A 20,817-nucleotide genomic window follows, 5' to 3' on the forward strand; every position below is an offset into this window, starting at 1 on the left:
GACCCACATTTCTAGGTACCCGTCGTTCGTTCGAATTTGGCCAACAGGCGGACAGGTGGCGTTACTTGCGAAGTTTGCAACCGTTCGAATCGAACGGTTCGATCCAGGTGTCCATGTTCAATCTTAGATATTGACCGTCGAACAGATCAGTCTCTGTGAACGTTATCACTGCTTATTGTTTCCCTCGATCGTGGAAGTATGAACGTGATGCGAACAGACATGCCGTTTCGACCACCGAGAGGGAGGCCGATGAATCAAACTAGAACTCGCGACCAACAACCGTTCGCCGTACCTTTTCCAACAGAATATCGTGCGTATCGGTTTCCTTCGATACCTTCGAAGCTAGCATCGTTTGCATACGCGCGCAAAACTGTCTTTGCTCACAATTACGTACATTGAATGTTGCGCGTCGTATTTTTGTCTAGAATCGAAATTAAACACGAACAATAGGCCAGCAACAAATTGGAGATCGACGAGTTCGAGTTACTCGAGAAGCTCGAATCGTGGACGAAGCGTAGGCAGAACTCGAGGCTCAACGTCTTCTTTCTTAGCTGCCGGTTCACGCAACTATGCTTCAAGGTAACTGAAACATCTGAAATTTCTTGAGAAATATATTTATTTATAATATATATTTATTAATAATATATTATATATTAATATATAATATTACATATTAATAATATATTATATATTAATATATAATATTATATAATATTTATTTATTTATTTTTATTTCTGCGTTGGTTACACCCGGTCCCTTTAGATCCGGAAAAAGCTCGAAAACCACCCCAGCGATTGGTTCGAGCACGATTGAATCCGGCGGCGTGATTCTCGGTGAGTGTCCCCCTTCGATTCTCTTGGATTCTCTGGTGAATTGAAGATACGCGTACATATAGGAATACATGCACGGATTATTTCAGCGGTGACAAGTGGTCGAGGGGATGCGAGGGCCGAAGTAGGAATGGCCGCGTTGGATATCCGATGTCCGCATTTGATTCTCTGTCAGATCTGCGACTCCCAGACGTACACGAACACCCTGACCAAATTATACGTGTTCGATCCGATTCAAGCAAGCATTTTTCTCTTTTAGTCCAAGTGATCAGAATTCGAACGATTCTAACTCTAGCGCTCTCGACGCGGCTTGCAGGTTTTAATGCCGGACACGATGTGCGAACGCGTCGCCGACAGGAATATACTTCACCGTTTGATCGTCGACAAATTTCCGGAAATGCAACCAACACCGATATCACGAATGCATTTTAACGACACGATCGGATTGGAACGGTTGCGAACCCTGTGCGCCGCGGAATATTCGTCCGTGGAGCTCTTTGTCAAGCACAAGTACATCTCTGCGTGCACTTCTTACGCGTCGCTTTTATCGTTACAGTATTCTCTCCATAATTGTCAAAAAAAGATTTCTCTCATAATTGACAAAATTCTCACACCCTAAGTTTCTCTTACTTCTCCAATTGCTATACTTCTCTACAACAAAAATGTAGTACCTCTACCGTAACTGTCGCTCGTCCGACTCGAAATTGTAACTGTTACGGAGTGAATACTGTATCCCGGTGTCACGGCATTACGGTATTCTGTTCGCAGGTATTACGCGTTAGCCGCGGCCGCTGCTCTGCTGAAGTACGTTGAATTTTCCCACCTTATTATCTACTCACCGAGATCGATGCGAATTGAATTTCAAGGATCGCCAAATGCCACCAGCATAGGTAAGTTCGAAGAGGCATCGACGAGAGGGACAGCAATTTCAATCGTTTCTCGATCGAACGATAGATCTGGAGAGCGCGCGAAGCTTGGAGTTGGTTCAGTCGCAATCCGGTCAACGAAATCTTAGCTTGCTGGGAATCCTCGATCGTTGTTCGACACCGATGGGCAGGAAACTGTTGCGTGCCAACATCTTGCAACCTCTATGCGAAGAGCGCGCGATCGTTAACCGGCAATCTTCGATCGCCGAGCTGGTAACGAATCGCTCGTTACGAATTATTCTTCAGGTAGAGCATGTTTATCGACTGTTTAGCCGACTCGGAAGCGCGTTCCAGCTGATGCGTACTTCTTTAAATTGCTTTACAGCCGCTCGTACGCCGGCTTTACGGCGCGGACAGATTGGCCGGTCTGTCGACGGCGTCCATTTCCCATGAAAACAGCGTGCAATGCGCGGAGCAAAATTTGAACTATGTGCTTCTTTTGAAAAACATGTTGGACACCGTTCCGGAGCTCGAGAGGGCCCTCGAAGATGCCCAGACGGATCTTCTGCGACAAATCCGAAAGGTTTCTGCCCACGAACGACAAACTTAAGATTTCCGGGACTTTCAATGATCTCGAAATGACGATTCTCTTGACAATTTCTTAGAGATTGGAGAATCCTCGATTTCGGTTAATGAGGGAACGGATCCTCGAAACGATACATCCGGACGCGAGATTCGTGGTAGGATACACGTCGTCGAACATGCAACGTTGCTTCGCCATCAAGGCAGGGATCAATGATTTATTGGACATAGCTCGACGAACGTACTGCGAGTTGATCGATGATATGAAATGTGCGTCGAGCGGCCAAGTAGAGAAACTATTAACATTCTCCGGGAATACGATCATTGTAACGTGCAGATCGTTTTCTGCGCTTACTGATTTATTCGTTTCATTTCCATGTCCTGGCAGCCATGGTGGACAGTTTGGCGTCGAAATTCAAACTGCCTCTATCCCTGGGATGTAACGGGACAAGGGGCTACCATATCCAAGCGATTCCTCCGCGAAACTCGAGCGCGGAAACGTGGAAATTTCCAACCGAATTTATCGAGGTATGCGCCAGGTTTCTTCGCTCCGATTATACCTATATCTCTCCACTTTGACGATTGCGTTCACGATTAGTTCACACGTTTACGATTAGGTGCAGAAAAGCAGGCGAGCTTACACGATGACCACGACCGTGCTCACAACCTTGAGCCAGCAGTGCAAGATCGCTTCCGAAGAATTGCATTTAATGAGCAACGTGTAAGTATTCGAGCACATGTTTCGTTGCGCGTTGGAAAGCGCAGCGTGCAATCACGTGTTGGAAACGCCAATGCCTCTATTTCTACCTGTATGCACCCTACCCAACGACAGGCTGCTCTGCGACTTGCTACAAAGTATTCGAGAATACATCGATTGCCTGTTTCAATTGAACGACGACGTGGCAGAGCTGGATGTAATAAGTTCTCTCGCTCAAACGAGTTCCCTTCATGCTTATGTCAGGCCAACGTTTGGATCCGAGCTGGAATTACTCGATTCCAGACATCCGGTTTTGGAAGCTTTCGGTATCGACGATCCTGTACCAAATAACGTTGTATGCTTCCGATACAATTCCAACGTTTTAAATCTACAGAATTTTATAATAATATGTTTGCGTCTGTTTACCGTTTCAGAGCGCATCGATACCTTGGAATTTTCACATAATTTCTGGACCAAACATGAGCGGCAAGTCGACTTATCTCAAGCAGATCGTGTTATTGCATATAATGGCACAGATCGGTTGCTTCGTGCCAGCAAAACGAGCGACCTTTCGTCTAACGAATCTGATATTTTGCAAAATAGCTGTCCGCGACGACATAGAATGCAATGCGTCAACGTTCGTTCTCGAAGTTGGTCCCAATTTGTTCGCGTTACATTTATTCTTTATTTCTTTGCTTCTTTCTCTTTCGTTTTAATTTCTGTTTTAGATGAAAGAAGCACAATACATGTTGAGATCGGTCACGTCAACATCGTTAGTTGTTTGGGACGAACTGTGCAAGGGAACTGCTGTCGGAGAAGGTGTTTCGATCGCGTGGGCCATATGCGAATGGCTTTTACACACGACAGCTTTCGTTTTTGTCGCGACACATTTTGCTTATTTAACTAGACTAGCAGTCTTGTACTGCAACGTGACCAAGTGAGCCACTTTGTGAAGCTTTAATTTTATAATATATAATCTTGTATGATCCGCACGGACACGAGACGTAACCGTTCGGTACTAAACAGATATACATACATAGTTATGGCAATCTGAACTCTCAGGTTTGATGCAGGAGATCATTAGGAACAGTTTGAAGCTAAGAATGTTAAATTTCAACTATTTCTTAGAAATGCCTGTTGCTTTGTTAGTAATAAAGAGAAGACATGTATGAAAAATATCATGAAATCTGACAATTGAGAAATTAAGAAAATATTCTATATCTATTTCGATTTATATCGTGCAGAAAAAAGTTTATTCATTGTTGGGAAGCCGCATTTCGATTTCATTCGGTTTCATTGCTTTACCTTAAAATACAGTCTATGAACAACTGAATATTAATCTATGAACGACTGAATACTATTCAAATTTATTAAAGAATATTTTGACTGATCGATGCTGGACGAATACGTTTCGTGCCTAGGTGGATTGTATAAATCTACTACTTAGTATTATATATATCTACTACTACGTATTAATTATGTAAATAAAACAACGCATATCGAGCTATCGATTACGAATTACGAGATTCGTTTTCAATTGTATCAGCCACAGCTTTGAAACGATAAGAGTGCGGGAAACATCACTGGACGACGAACATTCGCATCGATACACGCACACACATCGGCTCAAACTTGGTGTGGCAACCACGAACGATTACGGTATCGTTTTAGCAGAATTGTCGGACCTACCGAAATCTGTCACAGAACAAGCGCGAAAATATGCTTCCGAAGAACGAATGGTAGGCACGATTCGCATCTATTCTAAATACCGTGTACTGATCATCTTTCTTCCAAACAGATTGCTGCTAATCAAATTTCAATCGAGACCAATACCTGGGAACACACGTGCTATCGTATCGTCGCTAAAATGTACCAGCTTCTTGAAAGAGAGGACGGGAATGAAAACTCCGACTACAGAGGAATACTCGCCGATTATGTGGAACAGATATCGAATCTTCGAATTCGAGCCTCTAACGAGAACAATGAACACGCGGAAAAGAGAATTGAACCGACAGCGAATAATGCCAACCAAGTTGTCGCAGAAGCAACGACTGACCGATTATACTTAAACGCTCGCACGTCGGAAAGTATTATTAACAATGAACATACGGAAAAGAGAATTGAACCGACAGCGAATAATATCGACCAAGTTGTTGCAGAAGCAACGGCTGACCGATTATACTTAAACGATCGCACGTCGGAAAGTACTATCGATGAAACTCGGTCTCGCCAGAGTATGGCGTCCAGAATAATTCAAGTTTCTAATTCGCCGGATCGTTTAACGCTCGATAACAAATCAGTCGAGAACCAAAGCGAACATTCCCAGTTTCAAAATGATTCCTCTTGCGATCGTAATCTCGACCTCGACGAACGCGACGCATCGCGTCAGCCATCCTTTAATTCAGTCGGGTCCCTGATCTTCCGCTCGTCGTCGACCATGATCGATAATCTGGAATTTCAATCCCCCAACCAATTTGAAAAAACCAACATGTCGATCGACACGTTCATCGACGAGGCGGCAGCCCTGTCCCAGCCGCTTACATCCGTTTCCAGTTCGCTGCCGACGCACATGCCACTATCATCCACCTTAAAATTGTCGAACACGAATCTACACGAATACTGTTTGTCTGATTCCGACTTCGATCTTGATGTAGACCTACGCGACAGATCTCAAATTTTTACTCCTTCTACAGTGCCAATCTTCGAACCGGACGGATCAACCGATCTTACGATTTAGTAAAACTATTTTGATATTTATTACGTGCAATTATTCTTTCGATGCGTATCGAATAATTTTAATTGTAACGTATCGTCAGGTTTACTGAATTTTCTTTCATTTTATTCCGTTCCTTCAGAAAATATTACATGCGCGCATACGTATTTGTGATTTATATAATTCTCTACATTCGCGCTTATAGACTACGATGTAACCGATTTTAGCAATTAAAAGTCTCTTGTTGATTAAACCTCGTTGGTATATATATACTTTTCACGAACAATTTAAGTGATGAAATAATTTTTCGAGCACCGGATAGCATTATTGCAAAATAAATTACCGCAAATATTAAATCATTGGAAATAATCGAAATTATCGATATTATCGATAGCCGTTAATCGCGCGATCGTCGATCGTCAAAGTCTGTGCGGGGGGTTGTGCCCTTCGTGCACGCTCGAGTCAAAGTCGTTGATCAATCAGTCGGAACTTGTCTAATGTGGGAATCAGTCGGGTTTCAAGAAAGCTCTTCCACAAGTGTAATTAAAATAAATTAAATTGTTAAGAATTAAGATATAATATAATTTTAAAGGAAAATTAGTGCGTGTAATTATAATAAATTAAATTATTAAGAATTAAGATGTAATATAATTTTAAAGGAAAATGAAACTTTAATAACTCATCGACCAATTTTTGCAACCGTTGTTCTCTTGTTAATTAAACCTCGTTGGTACTTTTCACGAACAATTTAAGTGATGAAATAATTTTTCGGGCACCGGATAGCATTATTGCAAAATAAATTATCGCGAATATTAAATAATTGGAAATAATCGCAGTTATCGATATTATCGATCGCCGTCGATCGCGCGATCGTCGATCGTCAATGTCATTGGGGTGGGGGGGGGGGGGGTGTACCCTTCGTGCTCGCTCGGCTGAATGTCAAAGCTCAATCAGTCGGGACTTGACTAATGGTGGAATCAGACATGTTTCAAGACAGCTCTTCCAATAATGTCGATCGTCAAAGTCATTGGGGGGGAGGGGGGGTGTACCCTTCGTGCTCGCTCGGCTGAATGTCAAAGCTCAATCAGTCGGGACTTGACTAATGGTGGAATCAGACGTGTTTCAAGACAGCTCTTCCAATAATGTCGTCGATCGTCAAAGTCATTGGGGGGGAGGGGGGGTGTACCCTTCGTGCTCGCTCGGCTGAATGTCAAAGCTCAATCAGTCGGGACTTGACTAATGGTGGAATCAGACGTGTTTCAAGACAGCTCTTCCAATAATGTCGTCGATCGTCAAAGTCATTGGGGGGGAGGGGGGGTGTACCCTTCGTGCTCGCTCGGCTGAATGTCAAAGCTCAATCAGTCGGGACTTGACTAATGGTGGAATCAGACGTGTTTCAAGACAGCTCTTCCAATAATGTCGATCGTCAAAGTCATTGGGGGGGAGGGGGGGTGTACCCTTCGTGCTCGCTCGGCTGAATGTCAAAGCTCAATCAGTCGGGACTTGACTAATGGTGGAATCAGACGTGTTTCAAGACAGCTCTTCCAATAATGTCGATCGTCAAAGTCATTGGGGGGGAGGGGGGGTGTACCCTTCGTGCTCGCTCGGCTGAATGTCAAAGCTCAATCAGTCGGGACTTGACTAATGGTGGAATCAGACGTGTTTCAAGACAGCTCTTCCAATAATGTCGATCGTCAAAGTCATTGGGGGGGAGGGGGGGTGTACCCTTCGTGCTCGCTCGGCTGAATGTCAAAGCTCAATCAGTCGGGACTTGACTAATGGTGGAATCAGACGTGTTTCAAGACAGCTCTTCCAATAATGTCGATCGTCAAAGTCATTGGGGGGGGAGGGGGGGTGTACCCTTCGTGCTCGCTCGGCTGAATGTCAAAGCTCAATCAGTCGGGACTTGACTAATGGTGGAATCAGACGTGTTTCAAGACAGCTCTTCCAATAATGTCGTCGATCGTCAAAGTCATTGGGGGGGAGGGGGGGTGTACCCTTCGTGCTCGCTCGGCTGAATGTCAAAGCTCAATCAGTCGGGACTTGACTAATGGTGGAATCAGACGTGTTTCAAGACAGCTCTTCCAATAATGTCGTCGATCGTCAAAGTCATTGGGGGGGTGGGGGGGTGTACCCTTCGTGCTCGCTCGGCTGAATGTCAAAGCTCAATCAGTCGGGACTTGACTAATGGTGGAATCAGACGTGTTTCAAGACAGCTCTTCCAATAATGTCGTCGATCGTCAAAGTCATTGGGGGGGTGGGGGGGTGTACCCTTCGTGCTCGCTCGGCTGAATGTCAAAGCTCAATCAGTCGGGACTTGACTAATGGTGGAATCAGACGTGTTTCAAGACAGCTCTTCCAATAATGTCGATCGTCAAAGTCATTGGGGGGGAGGGGGGGTGTACCCTTCGTGCTCGCTCGGCTGAATGTCAAAGCTCAATCAGTCGGGACTTGACTAATGGTGGAATCAGACGTGTTTCAAGACAGCTCTTCCAATAATGTCGTCGATCGTCAAAGTCATTGGGGGGGAGGGGGGGTGTACCCTTCGTGCTCGCTCGGCTGAATGTCAAAGCTCAATCAGTCGGGACTTGACTAATGGTGGAATCAGACGTGTTTCAAGACAGCTCTTCCAATAATGTCGTCGATCGTCAAAGTCATTGGGGGGGTGGGGGGGTGTACCCTTCGTGCTCGCTCGGCTGAATGTCAAAGCTCAATCAGTCGGGACTTGACTAATGGTGGAATCAGACGTGTTTCAAGACAGCTCTTCCAATAATGTCGTCGATCGTCAAAGTCATTGGGGGGGTGGGGGGGTGTACCCTTCGTGCTCGCTCGGCTGAATGTCAAAGCTCAATCAGTCGGGACTTGACTAATGGTGGAATCAGACGTGTTTCAAGACAGCTCTTCCAATAATGTCGATCGTCAAAGTCATTGGGGGGGAGGGGGGGTGTACCCTTCGTGCTCGCTCGGCTGAATGTCAAAGCTCAATCAGTCGGGACTTGACTAATGGTGGAATCAGACGTGTTTCAAGACAGCTCTTCCAATAATGTCGTCGATCGTCAAAGTCATTGGGGGGGAGGGGGGGTGTACCCTTCGTGCTCGCTCGGCTGAATGTCAAAGCTCAATCAGTCGGGACTTGACTAATGGTGGAATCAGACGTGTTTCAAGACAGCTCTTCCAATAATGTCGTCGATCGTCAAAGTCATTGGGGGGGTGGGGGGGTGTACCCTTCGTGCTCGCTCGGCTGAATGTCAAAGCTCAATCAGTCGGGACTTGACTAATGGTGGAATCAGACGTGTTTCAAGACAGCTCTTCCAATAATGTCGTCGATCGTCAAAGTCATTGGGGGGGTGGGGGGGTGTACCCTTCGTGCTCGCTCGGCTGAATGTCAAAGCTCAATCAGTCGGGACTTGACTAATGGTGGAATCAGACGTGTTTCAAGACAGCTCTTCCAATAATGTCGTCGATCGTCAAAGTCATTGGGGGGGTGGGGGGGTGTACCCTTCGTGCTCGCTCGGCTGAATGTCAAAGCTCAATCAGTCGGGACTTGACTAATGGTGGAATCAGACGTGTTTCAAGACAGCTCTTCCAATAATGTCGTCGATCGTCAAAGTCATTGGGGGGGTGGGGGGGTGTACCCTTCGTGCTCGCTCGGCTGAATGTCAAAGCTCAATCAGTCGGGACTTGACTAATGGTGGAATCAGACGTGTTTCAAGACAGCTCTTCCAATAATGTCGATCGTCAAAGTCATTGGGGGGGAGGGGGGGTGTACCCTTCGTGCTCGCTCGGCTGAATGTCAAAGCTCAATCAGTCGGGACTTGACTAATGGTGGAATCAGACGTGTTTCAAGACAGCTCTTCCAATAATGTCGTCGATCGTCAAAGTCATTGGGGGGGAGGGGGGGTGTACCCTTCGTGCTCGCTCGGCTGAATGTCAAAGCTCAATCAGTCGGGACTTGACTAATGGTGGAATCAGACGTGTTTCAAGACAGCTCTTCCAATAATGTCGTCGATCGTCAAAGTCATTGGGGGGGTGGGGGGGTGTACCCTTCGTGCTCGCTCGGCTGAATGTCAAAGCTCAATCAGTCGGGACTTGACTAATGGTGGAATCAGACGTGTTTCAAGACAGCTCTTCCAATAATGTCGTCGATCGTCAAAGTCATTGGGGGGGTGGGGGGGTGTACCCTTCGTGCTCGCTCGGCTGAATGTCAAAGCTCAATCAGTCGGGACTTGACTAATGGTGGAATCAGACGTGTTTCAAGACAGCTCTTCCAATAATGTCGTCGATCGTCAAAGTCATTGGGGGGGAGGGGGGGTGTACCCTTCGTGCTCGCTCGGCTGAATGTCAAAGCTCAATCAGTCGGGACTTGACTAATGGTGGAATCAGACGTGTTTCAAGACAGCTCTTCCAATAATGTCGATCGTCAAAGTCATTGGGGGGGAGGGGGGGTGTACCCTTCGTGCTCGCTCGGCTGAATGTCAAAGCTCAATCAGTCGGGACTTGACTAATGGTGGAATCAGACGTGTTTCAAGACAGCTCTTCCAATAATGTCGATCGTCAAAGTCATTGGGGGGGAGGGGGGGTGTACCCTTCGTGCTCGCTCGGCTGAATGTCAAAGCTCAATCAGTCGGGACTTGACTAATGGTGGAATCAGACGTGTTTCAAGACAGCTCTTCCAATAATGTCGTCGATCGTCAAAGTCATTGGGGGGGTGGGGGGGTGTACCCTTCGTGCTCGCTCGGCTGAATGTCAAAGCTCAATCAGTCGGGACTTGACTAATGGTGGAATCAGACGTGTTTCAAGACAGCTCTTCCAATAATGTCGATCGTCAAAGTCATTGGGGGGGAGGGGGGGTGTACCCTTCGTGCTCGCTCGGCTGAATGTCAAAGCTCAATCAGTCGGGACTTGACTAATGGTGGAATCAGACGTGTTTCAAGACAGCTCTTCCAATAATGTCGATTGTCAAAGTCATTGGGGGGGGGGGCGGGGGGTGTACCCTTCGTGCTCGCTCGGCTCAATGTCATTGCTCGATTAGTCGTTACTCGTTTAGTGGAAGAATCAGTTGCATTTGAGGAAAGCTCTTGCAAAAGTGATATTATTATAAATTAAATTGTTAAGAATAAAGATATAATATAATTTTCAAGGAACGTTATTGCGTTAAATTACTTAATTAATTGTTGGAACAACTACTATAGCAGAATATAACAGAAAGTGTACAGAATCGAAGTAAATTGGATATTTTCACACGTGTCAGACAGTGCACAATAAATTTTATTTTTCGGAAAGTTTATTGTTAATCAAAATTCGTTCTGCTTCCTTCTAAAATCGATGTTAATTAATTTTCTATCTAATTCGAATCTAAATTTACTTAACAGTCGGTAAAATTATTAATAGTTATTTGTCAAAATCGTATCTCTAATTTCAACGCGAATTTCCAAATGGTTTCCGATAATTTCTAAATATTTTCCGCGAATGGAAATTAATATTTTCGATTGAAATCTTAAATGCGTGTGCTATGAAAACTTGGACACTTCTTGATGATGCTACTCTCTCTACGCTGCTACTCTTTCTATGCTGCTACTCTCTCTACGCTGCTACTCTCTCTACGCTGCTACTCTCTCTACGCTGCTACTCTCTCTACGCTGCTACTCTCTTCTACTTCTTCCTACTACAAATTCCAGGACCAACATCGCATCGAAATGTAAGTCGATCTTATTTGACCAGTAGTTCTCTCAATTTTTTCGAGTACAGTGACCACATACTTGTTGCGAATTCTATTGTATATTTAGTTAGGATGTATTCTTTTCAATGACTTGCGTTTTCCGTTCGAATTCAATTGCCGTTACCCTTGCCAATACTTCTGTCATTGTTACTTCCATTAAATTTTTGACATTACTATTGCCGTTACCCTCGCCAATACCTCTATCATCGTTACTTCCATTACTTTTTTGCCATTGCTATTGCCGTTACTTCTCGAGCAATTAAATTCACGCGTAGTCATCGAAACAGATTAATTTTGAAGAATAATTCGAAACTAATAACCCCATTTTAGCTAGGATTTTCAGGTTCTTTATTTTCAGATTCTTTATTTTCAGGTTAATACTATCGTAAGACAAAACTTATGGTGTATATTATCATGTATATTATTATGTATATGTATTGTTAATTGGTCACTGTACTCGCTGCAATAGTAATAGTAGTTCTTGTAGTAGTAGTAGTATTTGGGCAGGCTTTGCCGCCCCAACGATCAGCGCAGATGGACACATCCGCGACTTGCAATAGCGTTGCGAAATAATCTCGCGTTGTTTCGCTTCATTTTTAACAGAGATGAAAATTAGCGTCGCGAATAAAACCATCGCGATTATCATTAGCATCGAAATTAATTATTCAAAGTATAGCGTCGCGAATGAAAGATTCGCGATTTCATTTGGTTCGACATGCAAGAAGCGTCAAAGATAGCGTTGCGACTAAGTACGCTCGCGTTTCAAGTTTGAAATTTTCGAAGATCATCAAAGTCCACTCGCTTTTGCATCTCTGTTCATTGAATTAGCGTCGCGACGACATAATCGCGTTGCAATAGTTTACCTTCCGACTTTTCAGGCGCCCATGCTGCAGCTGCAACGAAGGGCCTCGCCGCCCCAACAACAGCTCGGATGGGCACATCCGCGACTTGCCATAGCGTTGCGAATTATTCACGCGTTGTTATAATTAATTTCGAACAGAAATCATAGCGTTGCGAATAAAATAGACGCGACTTTTCTTTGTATAATCAAGCACAATAGCTTTGAATATAGCGTTGCGAACTAATCGCATTTCAACTTTGCAATTCTACCAGATTTCTCGAAGTCTACAGACTCGTTCTTTCCAGAAAGTAAAGTTAAATCTTTCGGATTTCTGTTCGATGCATTAGCGTAGCGTCGAAATAATCGCGTTGCCAGTAGCTTCGTTCGTCTTTTCAGGCGCCCATTCCGCAGTTGCAACAATGGACCGAGGTCCCAACGATCAGCTGGGTTGGGCACATCGCGATTTTTCCATCCTAGCGTTGCGAAATGAATTATCGCGTTTTTTCTTCGAATTAGTTTCGAAGTTAGCGTTGCTTGAATAATCGCGTTGCAGTAGCTTCGTTCGTCTTTCAGAGCCCATGCCGCAGTTGCAACGCTCCGCAGTGCAGGCATTCGCGATTTTCCTTAGAGTCGCGAGACGACATTAACAACGCGTTGTATTAGCGTCGCGAAAAATTGCCAATGCGTTGTATCAGAATTGCGAAAACTGCCAACGCGTTGTGTTAGAGTCGCGAAATAAATGCCGCACTGCGAGTTGCCGTTCCAAGGATCGCAGCATTGTCTCGCAATCGTCGACGATTTCCTTTAGAGTTGCGTGAAAACAAATCAAAGCTCGCGGGTGTTTTCGCTTCCGGATCTGACGAATTAACATCGGATTTAATATTTAGACGAATTAGCACGAATTAATATCCACTTCTAATTCTCGTGGATTAGCGTCGCGAGAAAGGAGTCCGCGTTTCTTTGCCACTTTCATTTTGATTTCCTCTCTGACATCCAAAATTAAATTGTAATTCTTATATTCGCAGACAATATCCTTGCGAAGCACTGGACGATCGTCATCACAGGGAGCGTGAATATTTTATTCGTACCTTCGGACTTTTTTAGGCCAGGACCGAGCACGTGGTGCAAATGCCCGCGAAACCACTGCGTGCAGTAGGAATTCATTTTTTCGATCCGAGAATTTACAAGTCGTAGCAGTTGGCGTAAAATCGCGATACACGTTACTTATGTCCAAGTCTTCGAACTCCTTCTGCCGAGATTATCATCCGCCGACGATTTATCATCCGCGAGGGAGGATCATAGGCCGAAAGATCGGCCGAAACGATTTCGTGTCCAATGATTTTCACACAAATTGCATTCGTCTGTGGGTTAACACGGCACTCCTGTGCTGGTCTCAGGTTTCCTATTTCGCTATATATTCAGACTAACTTGAACTCAATGGTTTCAGGTTCATTTCAGAGAGATTATCATCCATCGTGGGATTATCATCCGCCGAGGGATGCGTCTTAGTTAATAAGTGCGTGCGAGTTAGTTAATAAGTGTGTGTGACTTAGTTTAAGATTCTTAACCTCTTGCCTTACTTTAACGGGTCTAGCTTTTACTAAAGATTTTTCTTAAGAATGAACATTATTTTATTCTTCCAATTTCGTCTAAATTTCTCTTCTTTTCAATACAATATTTACTTGTTCAATGAAACGTAGTCTCACAATAATTAGAAATATTCTTCTCCTTCAGAGAAATAATTACAATCGCGAGAATTCTTGTCATCATAAATTTAGAGAGCATGGTACGGCAAGGGGTTAAGTTTCCTCAGGGGCCCCCGACCCACGGGAGCGCCCGTGGGGGGCACGGGGGGTAGCGTCCCCGAGGTATCCGATTCGCTAATTTCGCATATGTCGAGTATTATTGCCTTAGCTTTATTTTTTCGCGTCTCGTCTTTGACTCCGCCACAGCAGAAAGCTGTGGCGGCCTTGCTTGCGCAATCTCTTGGGTAGGTACGAACACTTCTCGATGTTCGACGAGTGATCATGCGGCGTGAATGCTCTTCCCTGGTCGCTGTTCGGCCAGTAATCCGCCCTTAGCTCCTATGAGGGGCGGGGTGTTGGGAGAGAAATGGTCACACAGGTTTGCCTGTGTAGGCTCTCTCCTAGTGCCGATTCAGACGGGTAAGGCGGCCTAAGTTCGTTTTAGGTCGCAGGGCGAGAAATGGCATCTCACTGTGTGGGAGGATCCAACTTTGGATCGTCACTCCTCATGTGATCGCGCCGGACATCGAGATTTGTGAGGCTCCAGTCTTGTGCGAGCATTGTACGCGTCGCGTCACCCTCGAGCAGTGCCTTCTGCACTGACTCGTACTTGTTTCTTACTTTGAAAGAATCACTGCCTTCTGCACTGATTCATTTTGGTCCCCGTGGATCGGAGACTTCTTCTTTGATCCACTTTGGTCCGCGATAGTACTTGACATATGCGAACGAGTGAGTGTGTGGGAATGTGTGATAGCTAGCTAGCGAGCGTATTAGTTTATAAGTCGTCGTTGTTAGAAAGGGAGCCATAGCGAATTCCGGCTTCGTTCTGACTCCCTTTCGGGTCTCTAAAGCAGCAACCTCCTCGTGGTGAGACCCGGGCAATCGGTATCATCCTCGGTTCAAAAATTCTTGCGAATTGCCATGAATTTCTGAGTCGAGGATGATACCGAGCAAATAGCTGCAAACTTTATATTGTAAAATAGTGTGTATTGTAAAAGTGTGTGGATTTATAGTTCCAATCAGTGCTCGAAATAATGTTTCGTTCGAAAATTGTTGAAATTGGTATTCCTCCGATCGGAGGTCCCTCAGGGGCTCGCTTGCGGGTGGGGCCCGTGGGCGAGTACGGGGGGTAGCGTCCCCGAGGTACCCGAGGCGCTTGTAGGTTGTTAGGGTTGTTAATTTAAGTTTGCTGAATTTCGTTTCCTCCATTCTCTCAAAAATTGCACTCGTGTGCTGGTCAGTGTGGCACTCGTGTGCTGGTTAGTGTGGCACTCGTGTGCTGGTTAGCTTGGCACTCGTGTGCTGGTTAGCTTGGCACTCGTGTGCTGGTTAGCTTGGCACTCGTGTGCTGGTTAGCTTGGCACTCGTGTGCTGGTCTTAGGTTTCGTAATTTGACTTGTCACCTATTTTGTATTCGTACTAACTAGAATTCAATCTTTTCAGATTCATTACAGATATTATCATCCGCCGTGGGATTTTCATCCGCCGTGGGATTTTCATCCGCCGTGGGATTCGTCTTAGTTATTAAGTGCGTGCGAGTTAGTTGACATGTGTGTGTGTGTGTGGCTTAGTTTAAGGTTCTTAACTTCTTGCCGTACTTTAACGGGTCTAGCTTTTACTAAAGATTATTCTTAAGAATGAACATTATTTTATTCTTCCAATTTCGTCTAAACTTCTCTTCTTTTCACTACAATATTTACTTGTTCAATGAAATGTAGTCTCACAATAATTAGAAATTTTCTTCTCCTTCTGAGAAATAATTATAATCGGTATATTTCTAGTCATTATAAATGTAAAGAAAATGGTGCGGCAAGGGGTTAAGTTCCCTCAGGGGCCCCCGACCCACGGGAGCGCCCGTGGGGGGCACGGGGTGTAGCGTCCTCGAGGTACCCGATTCGCTAATTTCGCATATGTCGAGTATTATTGCCTTAGCCTTATTTTTTCGCGTCTCGTCTTTGACTCCGCCACAGCAGAAAGCTGTGGCGGCCTTGCTTGCGCAATCTCTTGGGTAGGTACGAACACTTCTCGATGTTCGACGAGTGATCATGCGGCGTGAATGCTCTTCCCTGGTCGCTGTTCGGCCAGTAATCCGCCCTTAGCTCCTATGAGGGGCGGGGTGTTGGGAGAGAAATGGTCACACAGGTTTGCCTGTGTAGGCTCTCTCCTAGTGCCGATTCAGACGGGTAAGGCGGCCTAAGTTCGTTTTAGGTCGCAGGGCGAGAAATGGCATCCCACTGTGTGGGAGGATCCAACTTTGGATCGTCACTCCTCATGTGATCGCGCCGGACATCGAGATTTGTGAGGCTCCAGTCTTGTGCGAGCATTGTACGCGTCGCGTCACCCTCGAGCAGTGCCTTCTGCACTGACTCGTACTTGTTTCTTACTTTGAAAGAATCACTGCCTTCTGCACTGATTCATTTTGGTCCCCGTGGATCGGAGACTTCTTCTTTGATCCACTTTGGTCCGCGATAGTACTTGACATATGCGAACGACTGAATGTGTGATAGCTAGCTAGCGAGCGTATTAGTTTATAAGTCGTCGTTGTTAGAAAGGGAGCCATAGCGAATTCCGGTTTCGTTCTGACTCCCTTTCGGGTCTCTAAAGCAGCAACCTCCTCGCGGTGAGACTCGGGCAATCGGTATCATCCTCGGTTCAAAAATTCTTGCGAATTGCAATGAATTTCTGAGTCGAGGATGATACCGAGCAAATAGCTGCAAATTTTATATTGTAAAATAGTGTGCATTGTAAAAGTATGTGGATTTATACTTCAAGTTAGGGCTCGAAATAATGTTTCGTTCGTAAATTGTTGAAATTGGTATTCCTCCGATTGGAGGTCCCTCAGGGGCTCACTTGCGGGTGGGGCCCGCAAGTGAGTACGGGGCGTAGCGTCCCCGAGGTACCCGAGGCGCTTGTAGGTTGTTAGGGTTCTTAATTTAAGTTTCTTAGATTTCGTTGCATCCATTTTCTCAAAAATAGCACTCGTGTGCTGGTTAGTTTGGCACTCGCGTGCTGGTTAGTTTGGCACTCGCGTGCTGGTTAGCTTGGCACTCGTGTGCTGGTTAGCGTGGCACTCGTGTGCTGGTCTTAGGTTTTCTATTTTGACTTGAATTCAGACTAACTTTAATTCAATCTTTTCAGGTTTATTACATATATTATCATCCACCGTGGGATTATCATCCGCCGTGGGATTTTCATCCGCCGTGGGATTATCATCCGTCATGGGATACGTCTTAATTAATAAGTGCGTGCGACTTAGTTATTAAGTGCGTGCGAGTTAGTTAATAAGTGTATGTGAGTTAGTTTAAGATTCTTAACCTCTTGCCGTACTGTAACGGGTCTAGCTTTGAACAAAGATTTTTCTTAAGAATGAACATTATTTAATTCTCTCTTTTTATTCTTTTTTGCTCGTTCAAGGAAGTGTAATCTCACAATAAAATAAAATTTTCTTCTCCTTCTGAGAAATAATTACAGCCGGGAAATTTCTAGTCATCAAAAATTTAAAGAGAATGGTACGGCAAGGGGTTAAGATCGCTCAGGGGCCTCCGACCCACGGGAGCGCCCGTGGGGGGCACGGGGGGGTAGCGTCCCCGAGATACCCGAGTCGCTAACTTCGCATATGTCCAGTATTATTGCCTTACTTTTACTTTTTCGCGTTTCGTTTTTGACTCCGCCACAGCAGAAAGCTGTGGTGGCCTTGCTTGCGCAAACTCTTGGGTAAGTCCGGACACGTCTCGTTGTTCGACGAGTGACCATGCGGCATGGTGATTCGAACGCGGACCCTCCTGCTGGGGAGGCTCTCGCTTCGCGTATTCGCAATGTAAGACGTCCTTAGCTCTCTTTTGGGGGCGGGGCGCAGGGCGATCCGACTCATTGTAGGATGATCCAACTTTGGATCATTATTCCTCATGTGAAAACGGCGAGCATCGAGATCTGCGAGGCTCCTGATTTGTGCGAGCATTGTACGCGTCGCGTCACCCTCGAGTCAGTGCCTTCCGTACTGACACGCCTTTGTTTCTTAGTTTCGAAGAATCAGAGCCTTCTGCTCTGATTCATTTCGGTCCCCGTGGATCAGAGACTTCTTCTTTGATCCACTTTGGTCCGCAATAGTACTTGGCATATGCGAACGAGTGAGTGTGTGGGTGTGTGCTAGCTAGCTGGCGAGCGTGTGTGTTAGTTTATAAGTCATCGTTGTTAGAAAGGGAGCCATAGCGAATTCCGGCTTCGTTCTGACTCCCTTTCGGGTCTCTAAAGCAGCAACCTCCTCGCGGTGAGACTCGGGCAATCGGTATCATCCTCGGTTCAGAAAATCTTGCGAATTGCTATGAATTTCTGAGTCGAGGATGATACCGAGCAAATAGCTGCAAATTTTATATTGTAAAATAGTTTGCATTGTAAAAGTGTGTGGATTTATAGTTCCAATCAGTGCTCGAAATAATGTTTCGTTCGAAAATTGTTGAAATTGGTATTCCTCCGATCGGAGGTCCCTCAGGGGCTCGCTTGCGGGTGGGGCCCGTGGGCGAGTACGGGGGGTAGCGTCCCCGAGGTACCCGAGGCGCTTGTAGGTTGTTAGGGTTGTTAATTTAAGTTTGCTGAATTTCGTTTCCTCCATTCTCTCAAAATATGCACTCGTGTGCTGGTTTGTGTGGCACTCGTGTGCTGGTTTGTGTGGCACTCGTGTGCGGGTTAGCTTGGCACCCCTGTCTTAGGTTTTCTATTTTGACTTGAATTCAGACTAACTTTAATTCAATCTTTTCAGGTTTATTACAGATATTATCATCCGCCGTGGGATTTTCATCCGCCGTAGGATTTTCATCCGCCGTGGGATTATCATCCGTCGTGGGATACGTCTTAATTAATAAGTGCGTGCGACTTAGTTATTAAGTGCGTGCGACTTAGTTATTAAGTGCGTGCGAGTTAGTTAATAAGTGTATGTGAGTTAGTTTAAGATTCTTAACCTCTTGCCATACTGTAACGGCTCCAGCTTTTAATAAAGATTTCTCTTTAGAATGAATATTATTTTGCTCTTACAACTTTACCTAAATTTCTCTTCTTTTCACCACAATATTTAATTGCTCAAGAAGTGTAGTCTCACAGTAAACTCAAATTTCTCCTTCTGAGAAATAATTACAATCGAGAAAAATTTCTAGTCATCATAAATTTAAAGAGAATAGTATGGCAAGGGGTTAAGTTCCCTCAGGGGCCCCCGACTCACGGGAGCGCCCGTGGGGGCACGGGGGGTAGCGTCCCCGAGGTACCCGAGTCGCTAATTTCGCATATGTCCAGTAGTATTGCCTTAGCATTACTTTTTCGCGTCTCGTTTTTGACTCCGCCACAGCAGAAAGCTGTGGTGGCCTTGCTTGCGCAAACTCTTGGGTAAGTCCGGACACGTCTCGTTGTTCGACGAGTGACCATGCGGCATGGTGATTCGAACGCGGACCCTCCTGCTGGGGAGGCTCTCGCTTCGCGTATTCGCAATGTAAGACGTCCTTAGCTCTCTTTTGGGGGCGGGGCGCAGGGCGATCCGACTCATTGTAGGATGATCCAACTTTGGATCATTATTCCTCATGTGAAAACGGCGAGCATCGAGATCTGCGAGGCTCCTGATTTGTGCGAGCATTGTACGCGTCGCGTCACCCTCGACACAGTGCCTTCTGCACTGACTCGCAGTTGTTTCTCACTTTGAAAGAATCACTGCCTTCTGCACTGATTCATTTTGGTCCCCGTGGATCAGAGACTTCTTCTTTGATCCACTTGGTCCGCAATAGTACTTGACATATACAAACGTGTGAGTGTGGGTGTGTGCTAGCTAGCTGGCGAGCGTGTGTACTAGTTTATAAGTCGTCGTTGTTAGAAAGGGAGCCATAGCGAATTCCGGCTTCGTTCTGACTCCCTTTCGGGTCTCTAAAGCAGCAACCTCCTCGTGGTGAGACCTGGGCAATCGGTATCATCCTTGATTCAGAAAATGTTGCGAATTGCAATGAGTTTTGTGTTGAGGATGATTCCGAGCTAATAGCTGCAAACTTTGAATTCTTTTTGCTTTATATTATCAATACGAATTTTTATGCCAAAATGGTATGGATTTACGGATAACACCTACCTCAAAATCAGCATCTTTTAAGCATCATTGTGTAAACCTATATTTCATCTCATTTTTTCGGTAACTGTGTCTTCTCCTCGCTAGAAAGGCTAATCCCTTAAATCATATAGATCATATGGATCATATGTACATATATGATCTAAGATGGCACCTACCCTTATCATGTACTATAGTAATGGGTTTCGACTCCTGCACACCTGCACGCCGCAGCTTGATCTGTTAGCGAGGGTCGACATGATCCGGAGTGCTTGACTCGTAGTAAATTTTTGTGGAACTGTCTTGATCGCCATCTAAACTAGGTGCAAACTTGGCGGTTTAGAAGCGGTAATTCAAATTCTGGATTCTAGAGCCAGAAAATTTTTTCAGAAAAAGTTTTTCAAAACTTTATTAAAAAAATCCACTTTTTTTTTTAATGAAGTATATACGTACACGTATTTATTAAATTGATTTATTCACTCCAACGTCTTTGCTGCCCCTGACTCCTATGTCCTCGCTGTTCTTGGTTGCGACGTCCTCGTTGCTACGTTGTTGATGATAGGATGGATCAATCTTAAAGAATCTAAATCAAAAATACATGTACTTAAAATATTATTATAAAGATATAAGAGACTATGGGAAATAAAAATATGTGTGGCTTATTGCTTATGTCCAGTATATCTATTCGCTAGTTCGCTTGCAATCAATTTGGCTTCGCTCAGAATGGCTGGAATGGCGTCCACCAAATGC

General features: G+C 45.1%; 1 protein-coding gene and 1 long non-coding RNA gene across 4 annotated transcripts; one reads left to right on the forward strand and one right to left on the reverse strand.

Moving 5' to 3' along the window:
* Positions 1–34: 34 nt before the first annotated feature.
* LOC117229810 (mutS protein homolog 4) lies at positions 35–5,942 on the forward strand. Its single transcript, XM_033486622.2, has 16 exons — positions 35–310; positions 426–579; positions 764–834; positions 921–1,069; positions 1,148–1,341; positions 1,600–1,721; positions 1,786–2,003; positions 2,083–2,280; positions 2,363–2,549; positions 2,668–2,807; positions 2,897–3,000; positions 3,112–3,331; positions 3,411–3,626; positions 3,705–3,913; positions 4,523–4,715; positions 4,775–5,942. Exons 1-16 carry the CDS (start codon positions 199–201, stop codon positions 5,711–5,713), a joined length of 3,426 nt encoding a protein of 1,141 aa, XP_033342513.2. The 5' UTR covers positions 35–198; the 3' UTR covers positions 5,714–5,942.
* A 9,414-nt stretch (positions 5,943–15,356) lies between these two features.
* Positions 15,357–20,652, reverse strand: LOC143258856 (uncharacterized). 3 transcript variants are annotated; one of them, XR_013032761.1, is made up of 3 exons: positions 20,521–20,652; positions 20,092–20,386; positions 15,357–20,014 (listed from the first exon to the last, which is right to left on the reverse strand). It is a non-coding gene; the product is annotated as an uncharacterized LOC143258856 (long non-coding RNA). The 3 variants fall into 3 exon arrangements; XR_013032759.1 differs by having other exon boundaries at positions 20,092–20,434; positions 20,521–20,644; XR_013032760.1 differs by having other exon boundaries at positions 20,092–20,187; positions 20,247–20,644.
* Positions 20,653–20,817: the final 165 nt, after the last annotated feature.

The sequence above is a fragment of the Megalopta genalis genome, chromosome 2 (assembly GCF_051020955.1).
Source record: "Megalopta genalis isolate 19385.01 chromosome 2, iyMegGena1_principal, whole genome shotgun sequence".
Classification (NCBI taxonomy): domain Eukaryota; kingdom Metazoa; phylum Arthropoda; class Insecta; order Hymenoptera; family Halictidae; genus Megalopta; species Megalopta genalis.